The following is a 15,663-nucleotide window of genomic DNA, read 5'->3' as shown; positions in this document are numbered from 1 at the left end:
TTTTGTACCTATATGTGGAAACTACCATGAATAAGTGACTTAACAGTAAAAACTGAAAGCTCAGCTTAAGGACAGTTTTTATTGTTAAGTCACTTACTCTTGGTATTTTCCACATATAGGTATGAAAACATATATCAAATCAAATAGTCCAAAAATTCCTGGAAGCCTGTCATTCAGCAAGTCAACCATCAACAGACACATAGAGATAAACAACATCTACATACCACTCAAAAGAAACATTCAAAAAACCAAAAAGGAAACAAAAACAACAAAACATAGATTCTATGTAGTCATTAAGAGTCAGCACAGATTTGATCACACGTATCAAAATTATCTTTGATATTTAACTATATGCAGCACATGAGAATTTCTTTGTTGCAACAGCATATAAAAACCAAAATTAAGTTACAATGATACAAAGAATAAGCTCTTTTATGTCAATGAAAGGTTCAGTTGTGGAAATTAATTAAAAGTGAACTAGTCTGAAACAGAATTTAAAATACATCATAGTAGACAGATTATGAAATTTACAGCAAAAAAGGAGTTTAGTTGGACTGGGATTCATCTGGGATTCATTTTATTTATTAAACTTCTATGCTACCCATCTCACCAAAGTGAATCTAGGCGACTTAAAGTTATTCAATAAAAATATCATATAAACATTAAAACAATAAAGACCATACATTTAAAATGTAATTGTCCAAGCTGAAATGAAGGGAGCAAAATTTGCATGGGGAGGAGGTGGGATTTGTCTTAACCCATTAACAACCTCCAGGATGCCACTCCCCCATTGGGGCTCCAGGCAGTTGGCAGAGCCAAGCCTCCAAGCCTTTTTTTTTCAGGGCCAAAAGGGTGAGGTGTGGATTTCACCTGGGCAGGCATGATATTCCAGAGGCACCATAGCAGAAAAGGAGGTTCTCCTGGATCTTGCCAGCTGAAATTCCTTGATCAAAATTTGAAGTTGCTATACAGAGCATTTATTTTCCTGACTTAAAGGTAACTTGCATTGGACTATAAATCCAAAATTTACTCCAGTCATTGCAGTTACAGTATGCCTTGGTGGACAGCTCCAAGTCCCTCATGCTACAGCTTCTTAATTCAACAAAAAGGGAGTGGTTTTCAAATTATTTATGGATGTGATTAGATCAGCTTTAGTTTGAGACTGATAAAAGTTTTGCTTACAGCAAAAAGAAGGGAAGGCTTAAAAGATCTTCTAAGGATTATGCTTGTTCAAAATCAAAAGTTGCCTCTTTGCAATCTAAAGAAGAATGCAACAGAATTTAAATGCCAGAGCAACAAATGAAGAAACTATTTGTACATTTAACTTTACATCTTCAAATTCTTTGTTCTAGGGAGTTTAATGAGTGACTATCACTTGGCCCTTCTCCATGCAGAAGGGAGGAACTGAACTTGATGTCTGCAAAGTCCATGTTTTCTTTAGTAAATCTTTTTGGTTTGGCAGAGCTTTGTTGGCCCAAGTAGTAATAGAGCTAAGGAAACTATAATTCTAAAAAAGGCAGCTTTCAGATTTTTTTTTTTTAAGTTCTTGGCTAGAGCTACCAGAGCAATGGAGAGAGGGAGGGAGTTGTTAGTAAGAGGAAGGAGAAATGAAATAAGTTCCAAAAAAGGAGGGGTAAGGGTGGGAAAGGGAGAGCTAGAACAGGAAATTGAGAGGCCCTAGTGTAGGAACAACTGCTAAGCTGCAGATGTTTGGCAGCTGCAGACAGAGGAAGTGCCTAAGAGGGGAGTGAGATTTGCTCGGCTGAAGAAGGCACCAGAGGAGACAAGAGCTGCGGAGGACCTAGTGGTATAACATGCCTCTTCCACCACCCCCTTCCTCACCTCCACCCCCGTGTCCAGCATCTAGAGAATCTCTGAGCCTGAATAGGCCCTTCCTACGAAGCCTGTTAGGAGGGCTGCGTATAGTACAGCTGCTGTTGGGTGCTGTCTGCTGGGTAACTTTAGCGGCGCACAAGTATGAAGGCGCAACCTACTTTGCAGTTTTTGCAGCAGTCCTGGTGTGGCTTCTTACCTTGGCTCTCTTTGGGCTCAGTTTATTGGGCCGATGGACTCTGATGCCTGTGCTGGGGACCCGCTGGCTCCTAACAAACATTCTGCATGACTTATTGCTTGGAGTGATTTTCTTCACGGCTGCTGCAGGCATCATAGGCTACAAGGCGCGGAGCATCAGCTATTGTACCCTGAAAGGTTACAGCCAGCCCTGCAGTTACACTGCCTACTTAACCGCTGCTGTCTTTGCTGGTATAACTGCCTTCCTGTACTTGCTCTCTGGACTCTACTGCTTGGTACGGCGTTTCCAGGGGCACCATGATATCATCTGATAGATGCAAGAAGTTCAAGAAGTACGAACAGACTTTATTCAAATAGATGGATAAGCCTAGCATACAATTAGCCTATAGATATCTTGCTCCAGATGCTTTGTCTCCTTCCTAAGGAAAACCCGATGCATTCCCTCTTTTTTCTGACAATTATGAATGCTCTTACCTCCAGATGTCTGATCTTTTCATCCACAGTTGGATGTATACTGTCATGACCCAGAAGCTAAAAGTGATGCATTTTAGTAGGAACACCTGGGAACCAGATTGTGGATTGCTTTTTCTCTCTCTTTCTCTTGTCTTCTTTCATTTTGGCAGGAAGATTTTGGTGGGTCTGGGAAGTTTTGACCTGATCTATACTTCCAATATATCTGATTGCTAAAGGAAGAATTCAGTATTATCACCTTCTGTTATACAATATTGGTTTTCATTATTCATGCTATTCTGTTTTGATTCTTAGAAATGAAATGTTCAGATTTTATATCCTATGGGCTTCTTGAGGTTTTTTTTGCTGTTGTTTTACCCAGGAACATTCTGTTTTAAACAGATATTTATATATAATTATTTACTGTAAACTTTTAAACTTTTGAATACACCCCTGATAGCATTTGTAGCATGATTATGGTAACAGGTTTTTCAGAAAACAGGGATGAAGCAGTGGTGGGATTCAGCCAGTTCGCACCAGTTTGGCAGAACCGGTAGCTAATTTTTTGTCGCCCAGGCCCAGAATGGACTTCGGGAAGCAGCATCCACACAGAGAACCGGTTGTTCACATATTTGAATCCCACCACTGGGATGAAGGCTCCTGCCATCTGAAACTGTGTACCCTCTAATTGAAAGAGCCAATTTTTAATCCCAGATGTATGCTAATTAAATTTAGAAAAATAGTACATATTGAATATGCTCAGAAATTATTTTTATTTATGGGTATTGTTTAATATGTCCCCTCTATGAATGAATACCAATCTTATGGGTTTCAATTCACAAAAGAATTGCTCAAATATAACCTTCTGTGATCTTGCCCCATAGATGTTGCTGTATATATTATTATTTAACTTTGATGAATTCTCAGTCCATATTCTGCATTAAAGAGGCCTTCCCTAAAATTGTTTCCTTCAGAAGCGGGGATTCTATTTCCCATCTGAAGAGAATTGTAGAAATATTTTTGTCCAATGTTCTTGAGAGTACCAGATTTGGAAGCCCTTTTATAGCAAACCAATCATTATAAATAGGAGGTAATGTTCACAGTAACGGGGCAAAAGATAGGGAGCAGAGGCCCTACCTGGAAATGGGAGGGAGTTACTGATAATTAGCTAAAGATACATTTGGAATTAGGGTGAATTATAAATTTTCTCTAGTTAATTCCTTATATGCTTTAATTTTATGCAGGATATTTTTTTCAAAAACAAGTTTACTTCCTGAAGCCTCTGTTTTATACAGACTTTCTAAAAATATTGAGAATTTGGATCTCAATAAAGATGTCTGACTAGCAAGGGATACAGCTATTTTCCAGGTTCCAAGTGTGGTGTAGCTCCTTTGATGATAGGGCATTATATATTTTTGTTATAATCTGGAAACATTTGCAATTTATTTTGCATAAAAACATTATACTCAATTGAACTTGAGGGAAGTGAAAGTAGAATTTTGTAGTGCCTGAGAAATTCTGAATATAAATATGCAGTACTTCAGAATTTGGCCAAAGGGAAGAGGGTGGGAAAATCATTTTCATAGCAGTAACAATTCTTGAACAGAAACATAATTCAGAAAGCTCCTGATAGTATTGAGATCCAGTATCAGGATTCAGAATTTCATGGAGAAATGATAGTGCTGTCTGGACAGTATTACAGCCTGATACCTGTGCTCATTCAAATCTTGTAATCAGAGTCCAAAAACAGTTACATCATATAATATTTCATTATGTTCATGGATGGTTACTCTTTGCCCAGAAGTATCTCTGAATTACAGATGTTTCTTGGACACAGAATATTTTGCTTTTTTGTCAAATGTCCTGAGCGGCTACCACTTTGCCTTTGGCAAATTTCTATAACTATTGTGCTTCTATACCAATAGGTCAGTTTACATTCCAATTCCAAAGAAAGGCAATGCCAAAGAATGTTCAAACTATCGCACCATTGCACTCATTTCACATGCTAGTAAAGTTATGCTTAAAATCCTACAAGCTAGACTCCAGCAATATGTGGATCGAGAACTACCAGAAGTACAGGCAGGATTTCGAAGAGGCAGAGGAACTAGAAATCAAATTGCCAACATACGCTGGATCATGGAGAAAGCTAGGGAGTTCCAGAAAAACATCTACTTCTGCTTCATTGACTATGCAAAAGCCTTTGATTGTGTGGATCACAACAAATTGTGGCAAGTTCTTAAAGAGATGGGAGTACCAGACCATCTCATTTGTCTCCTGAGAAACCTATATGCGGGTCAAGAAGCAACAGTGAGAACCGAACACGGAACCACTGATTGGTTCAAAATTGGAAAAGGAGTCCGGCAAGGCTGTATACTGTCGCCCTGCCTATTTAACTTATATGCAGAGCACATCATGAGAAAGGCAGGGCTAGATGAATCAAAAGTTGGAATTAAGATTGCCGGGAGAAATATCAACAACCTAAGATATGCAGATGATACCACTCTAATGGCAGAAAGTGAAGAGGAACTAAAGAGCCTCTTGATGCGGGTGAAGAAGGAGAGTGCAAAAGTTGGCTTGAAACTCAACATTAAGAAAACCAAAATCATGGCATCCGGCCCTCTCAATTCCTGGCAAATAGATGGGGAAGAAATGGAGGTAGTGACAGATTTTATTTTTCTGGGCTCAAAGATCACCTCAGATGGGGACTGCAGCCAAGAAATTAAAAGACGCTTGCTCCTGGGGAGGAAAGCTATGGCAAATCTAGACAGCATACTAAAAAGCAGAGACATCACCCTGCCAACAAAAGTGCGTATAGTCCAGGCCATGGTTTTCCCAGTTGCAATGTATGGCTGTGAAAGTTGGACCATAAGAAAGGCTGAGCGCAAAAGAATTGAGGCCTTTGAACTATGGTGCTGGAGAAGACTCCTGCGAGTCCCTTGGACTGCAAGGCGTTCAAACCGGTCAGTCCTAGAAGAGATCAACCCCGACTGCTCTTTAGAAGGCCAGATCCTGAAGTTGAAACTCAAGTACTTTGGCCACCTAATGAGAAGGAAGGATTCACTGGAGAAGAGCCTAATGTTGGGAAAGATTGAGGGCAATAGAAGAAGGGGACGACAGAGAATGAGATGGCTGGATGGAGTCACTGAAGCAGTAGGTGTGAATTTAAATGGACTCCAGAAGATGGTAGAGGACAGGAAGACCTGGAGGAACATTGTCCATGGGGCCGCGACGGGTCGGACACGACTTCGCAATTAACAACAACAACACCAATAGTGCAAATGGTGGAGCTGGCCCTCCCTTGACAAAATCTTCATGAGAAAGGAACTTTATCCTGGCAATAGCAAATAAGAAGCCAATTTAATAGCCCCCTTACTCAATGATGTCCTAGGACTTGCTTTAGGGGTTTCAGAATGACTGATCTGCTTGAACCTCAGCATATCAACCTCATCTACTTACTGAAAAGCTTGATTTCAGCCATTTTCATCTCTTTTATTATGCTCAATAAAACATACCTGAGTGCACCCACATTGGAACATGAAGGAATGGCACCATGGCAATTACTTCACAGAGAAGGCATCCTTCTTCCCAGTCAGCTGTAGATTCTTCGGCCAGGATGTGTTGCTGCTATAAAGACTGAGCCCAAGAGACTTATATGGCAATGTCATCTTCGATCCTGAGGTAAGATCCCTTGAATGTAGGAGACAGGGAAGTATTTTTTTGAACAGAAAGTTAGGAGGCAAACAGAAGAGAGATCCAATTCTTAAGAGACAAAAAGAGTGTGGAAGGATATCTGTCATCGTCACTTAAACAAAATCAAAAACCCTATTGTAAGCCCAGAAGGATAAAACATTTGTTTGATTTATATTCCACCTCTCTTTTAAGAGCTCAAGGTGGCTTCATTTTATTCACACAGCAACTAGCCCATGAGGTAGAGTGGTCTGATTAAATAATACAAGTAGTCCTCTACATGCAACCACAATTAAGCCCAAAATTTAATTGCTGAGAAAGCAATTTCTAAGTGAATTGTGTTTCATTTTGTGACCTTTTTGCCAAAGTTGTTAAGTGAATCATGTGGTCATTAAGCAAAACTGGCTTCCCCCATTGGCTTTCCTTGTCAGAAGTTGCTAAGCTCTCAAATTTTGATCACATAACCATGGGGATGCTGCAACAGTTGTAGGTTTGGAAACTGGTCATGTCACTTTTTTTAGTGCCATTGTAACGTCAGTCATTAAACAAATAGTTGTTGAGGACTACTGTAATCTAATGAATTAATTTGGCTGCGTATCAACTTGAACCTGGGTCTTTCTCAATCTAAGTTTAATACTTTAAACATTATCCTATATTGTTTTTGTAGAAGAAAAATTCTGCCCAAAGCCAGCTGTTCAGGTGCATCCTTGTCCTTGGACTGGCTATTAGTTGTATATAATAGTCTTGCTATTTATGCAGCAATGGAGGGGGAAGAAAGGAAGAATGGGACATTACCTGTCTTCACACAAGGTGAAATTGATTGGCTATTGGGAAAGAGCCAAATGCCCATACCAAGAGTTATGGGAGGGCATGGCAGCCTGACAGTATTCTAGCAGGAAGAGATAGATAACGATCAGTGAGGCTGATAATTTTCATGTGGATTCAGTTACTTTCTTTTTCTTTGTAGGCATGAAGAAATTGTTCTGTATGGAGCCCTAATCTTCAAGCATGCTGAACCCAAAGGCAATTTGGCTCTATGCTACAGGCAGCCCATCAATGGAGGATTGCTGTGCCATCCTATCTACTAGGAATGGGGAAGAGCAAGGGGAAGTGTTGTTGCCACTTTTAGCTACTGTTAACATGCTCTCACCAATGTGCAATATATCTGGGAATGGCTATAACACCCATTACGTTTGGAACATCTCATGTCACCATAGATTATTCTTGGACGTAAAATCTGGACAAAGGCATTCTCAGTAAGAGGAAAAGCAAAGCAAGCTGTATAAGATAGATTAAATATTTAGGGGTATTTGGATAATTTCCCCTTATATTCTAAAAGTTCCACTTTGGTCCTTACACAAAGATTTCTGTTCCTGCATCAGATTCTAGATGTATTCTGTCTTGATAAAGATTACATTCCAGATCCTTTCCTTAATTCTGTAATTATCTGAGATTCTGAATAAAATTGTATATAATGATCATAATCTGTTAAATAACTCTGTTTTAAACATATATGCATTTTCCTCTCCAAATGCAGGCAGAAAAAAGGGAGAAACGTAAGTATGACAACAAGGAAAATATAACTTAGAGAGAGATGAGGGGCAATGTGGGTAATAGTAGGTAAGAAGCAACTCATTTATCTTTGGCTGTAAAAAAATAGCAATTATAGATTAAATAACTTAGAATTTGCTAAATTCCACAGCACCAACGTACACTGCCTGAGATTTCTGCCTTAGTTACTTAATGCTAGGACTGGCCCTGTGCCTTATTCCTGCAAGGTTGGTGTTCTAGATACTGTTAAGACATAAAGGAAGAAATCTGATTTGGAGACTGTATGAACAATGTATATCTTTCATGAACTTAATGATTTTGTGATAACTTCTCTCTGTGTATGCATGACTTGTCATCAACTGTTATCTTAACCTCTTAAATCCTCCTTGGCCAAGTTAGTCCTGTAATTAAGTATTAACTCCTATAGTGCTATCTTCCAGATGGTACTTTACTTTTGAAATAAATGATTGGATGTTACTAATAGATGGATCATTTGCCATTGCATAACCATTTTTTTAGAAAGACAAATGTGTAAATAATTGATGTGGATGGAATATAATATAGTGCTTTTGACTCACACTTGCTCATAACCAGGAAAGAAAGATCATTGACATTTATAGTTTTTATTGATTTGGGCCCAAAAGCTGTTTGAAACATCACAGACCAAACTGGAGAAATGCCACAACAGATTTCACAACCTTCATGTTACTAATTTATTCAGAAACATTGGTTTTTCCTGCCATTACTTCATTTTAAGTTGGCAAGAAACTGACTTAATAGAATATTGCATGTCACAGATATAACTGAATGCAGTCAGATAACTGGGTTGTTGTGGAAAAATAGGAGAAAGGAATATTAGATATTTTTGCCACGTTGAACTGTTTATAAAAATAATAAAGGTGAGATATAAATTAAATAAATTATTGACTGCTAGATAGAGACAAATCTCAATATATATTACTTTAAACATTCAGGGTACTCGGTGATTTTTTTTAAAAGAAATATTTTGATGCTGAAAACAGTTCTAATAGATTATAGAAATTAGTTTAGTGGCAGTAAAGATTGTAGTCATTAGTAATGAGGAAAAGCAGAAATGGGAAGTTATTTTCTATCAATATAAATATGTTGGACTATGATACTGGACAGGATCTGCTTTAAATTGGATGAATAATATAAGCAGCAAAAGGATAATAATTTGAAGCAAAACCAACAATCCTTGCTCAGAATGTAAGTTACAGCACTGCATGCTGATGAATTTTTACACTCCTCATTTATGATAGAAACCAGTCCACATGTAACAATGCCAGAATAAAATGCTGGTAACCCCACTTTGATCAAACTTTCTGGTGTGCTGTAGATCATGGCTAGATGGTCACAGAAAGTGGAATTTATAGTTCAAGCCTTTTTCAAAGCAGTGGAAGTGAGATCATTTTCAGGAGAACTAAGGTAATTTTACTCAAGGAAGTGATAATGTTGTAATAACAAGATCAATTGTGATCATTGTTTGTGAGTAGACAATACAGGGCAGTCAGAGAATGAGGAAAATATTCAAGTAGAGTGAATATTTTTGTATGTACTACAACTCATGAGATTGTTTACATTTCTAATTAAAATAATACATTTTAGCTGTTACAACATGTATTTATGCAGAGAGGAACAGGCAAATACAGTCTTATTGATCACAGTGAGTGTACTGTTGCTCTGTGTGCCCCGAATGTGCTTTTCAAAAGGCAACTGGACTTTCTTAGTTTTTTCTTGAAAACATTTAGCTTCTCATCCAAGAAGCTTCTTCAGTTCATTTCAAGCTTCAACCGAAGAAGCTTCTTGGATGAGAAATAAAGCGTTTTCAAGAAAAAACTAGGAAAGTTGTTTTTTGAAAAACACGTTTGGGGACAACCATGACCTGGATGATTGAGAATCTCCACCGATATATGCTTTGTGGATATTACAGAAGTATTATATAATGAGAGCACTCCAAATTATATCCCTATGTCATTGTGAAGACAGCAATAATTATTCAAGCTTCAGATCTTCCCTCCGAGTATTATTTTAATCCTACAACAGCCTGTCAAAACCGTTGTTTTTGATCAGTAGACAAGCCCAGACAGTGAAGAAAGGAACGAGACTAGACTGTAACACTTCCTGACAGTCAGTGGGAAGTGAGCTTCTAGGATAGAGTGAAGGATTCATATAGGAAAATCATGCATGAAAGAGCATTAAGACATCTTGGACAAAGCTGAAAGAGTTGTTTTTTGCATAAGAAGAGCTTTTATGCAAGGAAAAAGGAACTGATAAAAACCATGGAATAACTCAACGGAAGGGACCACTACAGCAGGAATGTACTTGAGCCATTATGAGGAAATGCTGAAACTTATTATAGGGCACACAAGTTACTTTTCAGGGTTCTGACAGCAACAATAACACCATATAGTAAAGTAGGGGACAGCAAAACTCCAAGAAAACTCATAGGCTACCTCTCACATAAGTAACAGAATGTCTTACAAAATTTAAACAATCAGGACTTAATATGTTAAGGTCCTACAGAAAAAGAATTCTGAATTAATCCACTATAAGATGAAGGCCTCTAGAGTGAATATTATTGATCAATATCTACAATGCTGATCCTCTCTGAGTTGGTAGATAAATGTTTATCAACTTTTCCAGTCTAAGACCTAAACCTAGTCACCTAGGTTGTTTCTAATTTAGGTGGCCTAATTTATTGCAGATAAATAACTGGTAACTGGTAAAAAGTATGGCAGTAAGAGAGGATGAATTGGGCAATTATGGCTTGGAAAGGGTTAGAATGATCATTTAGGCCAGCCCTCTATATAATGCAGACATTGACCTCAACAGAATCTTTGATAGATAGCCAGGGACAGGCCACCACCCAAAGCAGTCTGTTAAAAAACTCATATTGTTAACTCTCCTTCCTTGTAATGTTAACCCACTTTTTTATCCAGTCTTTTGGAACTAAGCAGTGCCCCTGGTCTCTCCATGATAGACTTTCAAGGACTTGAAGAGAACTACCCTGTTTTTCAAGGCAAAACATAACAAATGCATCCTACTATTCCTAATTTTGTTTCTTCCAGGTCCCTTATCATTTTGATAGATCTATTTTTGACCCCCTTCAGTTTACCAACGTTCTTCCTAAAATGCAATACTCAGAACTATATGTTCTATTCTAGGTACAGTCTGACTAATGCAAAACAGAGGAACAAAGACGTCTTTTCATATGGTTTCTTTAATTATAGTATATTGATGTAGGCTAAGATTAAATTTGGTGTTTGTTTTGCAGCTCTATTACACTACTGGTTCATATTCATCTTGTAATCCACCAAGATATCACAATCTTTTTGATGTACTGCTGCCTAATCTGCTTCCTTTATTCTATAATTGTGTCTTTGATTTTTCATCCCATAGGATTTTGCATGTGTCTCTTGAAATTTATGTGCCATACATTGTCTAGAGGTGACTTGCTATTTTCTATCCATTCTTTCAGTTTTCAAAAATTATTCTGAATTAGTTTTCTGAGCTATTTGCTATCTGAGTTATCTTTGTATCTTCTGTAAATTTGATAATTGTATTTTTTTTAATTCTCTGTGCAAATCATTTTAAGCATGTTGAATAGCTCAGGACCTAAAAAGAAGTTTCTCATTCAACACTTTGTTCCAGCTTGATGTCGAGCATCAACATGCTTTTGAGTTATGATTATTGAACCAACTATATATCCATCTAATGATAGCATAGTCCAACTCATATTTTGTCATATATTCTACTAAAATATCAAGGAATATCAAATGCTTTGCTAAATAGGAGGTATACTGTGTGTACTACATACTCTTAATTGGTTTCTGAATCTAAGAGAAATTTAGATTGGTTTGACATAATTTACTCTTGATAAACCCATGTTGCCAGGCAAGGTGTTCTTTTCTAAAGGCTCACATACCAACTGCTTAATAATCTTACTAGTATAGCTTCCTGTAAAATCTAAGACCCTATTTACTGAATAACCTATTCAAGTCATGCCTCTGATGTGTGACGTCTGAGATAGTTTGGACAGAAAATGAATTTTCTAGAATTAGTATTTAGGCTTAAATATGAAATAGAAACTGCTTGGTAGCTCTTGATATTAATAGCGCCTGGCCCAACTACTGAAATGTTAAAAATGTTGAAATCTATAAAATCAATTTCTATTTGTGTCATTTATACATAAGAATTGGCTCAAGTTGTACATGTGACAATCTGAGATAAGAAAGGGTTTGAGGCAGTTTATCTATGTAAGAAGTTTCTATGGGTCTCATCTCACAGCTGTGGAGAGTTTTTTTTATAATTGCAAAAGTTTGTCTATATTTTTTGATTGATTGTTTGCAGTAAACTTTTCATTATGGATTTTGAATGTTTTAAAAAACAGGCGTTGATAATTACTGACAGAGGAAACTACTTTTCTTCCTATCTTTCCAAACTCTCACGGTAAAGTTTAAAGTCTGTTTTCTACCACCACCTAGTGGCTTTCTTGTGAATGCTAAGTTTTATTGTTGACTACAGTATTAGTAGCATATTGGATAGTTGTTGTCTGCCAGCACACAAAACCAAAATGCGACACGTGGTGAACACACACCAGTGGGTTCCGGTCCACCAAAACCGAGAGAAAAAGAGAATAAAACAGCCCAAAGCCCTTTCCTATGGTTTATAAACAAAATGAATGAATTAATATAACATGATAGACAATAGATATTAAGAAACCCAAATGAGCATTGCTTTTGTTGAGAAATTGCTGACATTCCAAATCAATAAAAAATTTCAAAGTTATGGTTGTAATAGCATAAATATGGAAGCACTTGTAAATCTTGATAATGAAAGACTAATTTAAGGGATAATATGTTAATCAATGATTTTTTTTAAAAAAATAAAAAAATTGATTTTTTAAAATTTAAATTGAATTTTTTAAAATTTAAATTTAACTTTTTTATTTTTATCAAATTTATTTTAATAAAATGTTTTTAAAGTAAAAATCTATCTAAATATAGTTTTCTATTTAAGATACATTAATAATTTAGTTTATTCAGCATGAAATGGAACTTAAGTTATGTAGCATGAAGCTGTATATTCTGCAACATTTACATTTTTGGTAAACTCATTCAATGAATCCAAGCTCTGCAAGCTGAGATAACATGCACTGCATTGATGCATTCACACAATTTCACAGTAACCATGAGATAAATCATAAAGGTTCAGGAATGTTCCTTTATCCCATTGTTTTGCAAATCTATGTACACTACAAACTATTTTTTGGAGAGAAATGCATCTGTACCAGGCTTGAAGTGTTTTAATTAAATAAAAGAATTTGAGTAGTTCTCCAACTATGTGTGATTAACCTATTAACCTAAAATCAGTTCTGATATCGCTGTTTTACTAACCTGACAGATTATTCTAAATAGGAAACCTTCATTTTGTTTGCAAATAATATTAAGGATTCTAACTACCAGCAAGAATGAGTCTTTACATTTAAAGAGCACCTGTCATTTCAGATCCATCATGGCAGCGCCTGTTAGCGGGCATCGACTCACTTGCTGCCCGCCATGTCCCTCACCTTGTTGTATCACTGCAGGATCACCAGCTATCCCATTAAAGTGAATGGGACTGTTGGTGAGTCAACAGCGGACCAGAGGAATCACTGCGGGACAGAGATGACAGCTGCTCTTTAAAAATTATGATTTAAATCAAGTGGATTTAAATCAAATCCACCCTGATGCAAAATATACATTAGATTCAAATTAACATTTTCAGAGCCTGTTTCTTTCAATCTGCAGATTGACTTTTTGTTCTTATGCCACAAAAATTACTTTTTTTGTTGTTAGATCAAAATCCAATCACTTCAGTTATTTGTGAACTGAATTTAGCAACACCCTTTCCATATAACATGGTAGAAACTTCACTTAACATGCCAACATTTTTACTACAATTCTCTCTTAATATTTAAAGATTACTATGGGTATCATCTTAACTTCTATTGAAGCATCAGTAGAATACACCAGTGTGTGATCAGCACATAATCACTTTCCCATGTTAGTTTTTAAATCTGTGGCAAACAATGGAAATGTTTTCATAAATGGAATTTTGGTCTTTGTATGACATTAGAATTCATTATACATTTTCTAAATAAAGAAGTGTAATTACTTGACCAAAATTTTAGTTGTGCATTACAACATAAGAACATGTGTCTTCAGGTGCAGCTCTTAATTTTTTTACAGTTCTTCACTAAATGAATATTTAGGAGGCATTTCTATTATGGCAATTAGCTATAATATAGCTATTAATATAGTCTATTAATTCGTGTATAGAATCAGACTTTTTGTACAAAGAAAAACAAATTTTAAAAAATTGTATCAATATACTGTTCAGATTATTTTTATGTGCCAAAAGTTGTTTTCAGCTCCTTGTGACCATATATATTTTCTCTATGAAGATCTATCTGTTTTTTTAAATCTCTCACTGGTACACTCATTGCCACACTTGCTGCTGGTTGTCCTTTTTCCACCTTTCCCAGCACTAAAGTTTTTTTTGTAGAGAGCTGGATCTTTGTATAATGTGTCTGAAGTAAGATAAATTGAGACTGGTCATTTGTGTCATAAGAGAGAACTCTGGGTTGATCTGGTTTGTCTTTTTGGCTGCCAATGGTATTCTTAGGAGTCTTCTCCAACACTGAAGTTCAAATGCATCAATACTTTTCTGATAAACCACCAAGTGGCCTCAAGAGCTCTCAGGGAGTGTGCTAATGACTATATGACTGCAAAAAAAAAAATATATGATCCTTCCAACCCTCTCCCCCTCCCACATCCTCTCAGAACTAATATTTTCATCACCCCCACCATCCTGTCAGAATGGATGAAGCTTCTTGGATGAGAAGTGAAACATCTTGCTCAAGGAAAAAACAGTCCAATTGCCTTTTTAAAAAACCCCTATGAGACTTTTCTGATTGTGTTTCTTCAAAGTCTAAATTTGCTTCCATAATGTGTCATAGGGAATACTGTGGCTTGCATGATTCTTATCTTTGTAAACACAGACACATCACAGCATTTGAAAGTCTTTTCCAGGGCCTTTGTGGTTGCTCTGCTGAATGCTAGACTGCAGCCTATTTCTTGACTGCTTGTTCCTTTACTGTTGACAGTTGATCCTAAAAGTCAGAAGCTAACCACCACTTGGATATCTTCTTTGTCAACTCTAATTTCAATTCTAATTTAATTCTAATAACCTTGACTACAGGATTTAAATTTAGAAAACGTTTTGCCCAGATGACTGTAATTCACATTCATTCTGAATTATCTTATTTACAACGGTTTTTAATGGCAGATACCATATTCCAAAGAAGCTGCTTTACACAAGGCTGTGAGCATAAATGGAGTCATCTAAATCTTTTCTTCTAACCATACCTTTCATTCAATCAGGAGGTCCGCCCCACACCCCGCGCCATAAATGACAGAAAACCCAGGCACTATGATGACATGGTTACTTAAAACCGTTTTTGTGGCTTGCTTCCCCTTCCTGCGCTGCCCACTGGACCCGAAATACTTGCGCAAACTCAAGAGCAATGTAAGAGACGGTTCCTCTCCTGCAACTAAAGCCGCAGCTTTCTATTCCCCCTTCTGTTTTTGTTATTCTGGAGAAAGCTCCTGGAAACGAGGACCTCTTCTGGTTTCAGGGTGCAGAAGGGGCCTGAATTACTTTCCCAAAACCGGGACGTTGCTCTCCAACAGCTACGTGACCCCAAACAAGCAAACCATATTGGGGCTTAGCTATGTTGTTTGACTTCAGTCATAACACGAGAAGCTTGTTTACCTGAATATGAGACAATTTGAAAAATATTAAAAATTCTGCTTAACCCGTAGTAAGTCTTGAATGGTCAACTACCTCCTCATGAAATCATTTTTGATGATTTTAGGAACC

The 15,663-nt window shown here is 37.0% G+C and overlaps 1 protein-coding gene and 1 long non-coding RNA gene across 2 annotated transcripts; both read left to right on the top strand.

Annotated features, from left to right (window-relative positions):
* The first annotated feature begins 1,674 nt into the window (after positions 1-1,674).
* On the top strand, positions 1,675-2,824 carry MARVELD1 (MARVEL domain containing 1). The gene has a single exon (XM_039331151.1). It carries the CDS (start codon positions 1,815-1,817, stop codon positions 2,340-2,342), a length of 528 nt encoding a protein of 175 aa, XP_039187085.1. The 5' UTR covers positions 1,675-1,814; the 3' UTR covers positions 2,343-2,824.
* A 2,803-nt stretch (positions 2,825-5,627) lies between these two features.
* Positions 5,628-8,204, top strand: LOC120302570. The gene is made up of 2 exons (XR_005555169.1): positions 5,628-6,159; positions 7,136-8,204. It is a non-coding gene; the product is annotated as an uncharacterized LOC120302570 (long non-coding RNA).
* Positions 8,205-15,663: the final 7,459 nt, after the last annotated feature.

This window comes from Crotalus tigris, unplaced genomic scaffold, assembly GCF_016545835.1.
Source record: "Crotalus tigris isolate CLP2741 ecotype Arizona unplaced genomic scaffold, ASM1654583v1 scf7180000024434.1680833, whole genome shotgun sequence".
Lineage (NCBI taxonomy): Eukaryota > Metazoa > Chordata > Lepidosauria > Squamata > Viperidae > Crotalus > Crotalus tigris.
Note: the sequence above shows the minus strand (reverse complement) of the source record. Positions and strands in the feature narration are given on the sequence as shown.

Coding starts and splice junctions, on each gene's coding strand:
- MARVELD1 (XM_039331151.1), top strand. CDS start 1,815: ATGCCTCTTCCACCACCCCCTTCCTCACCTCCACCCCCGTGTCCAGCA.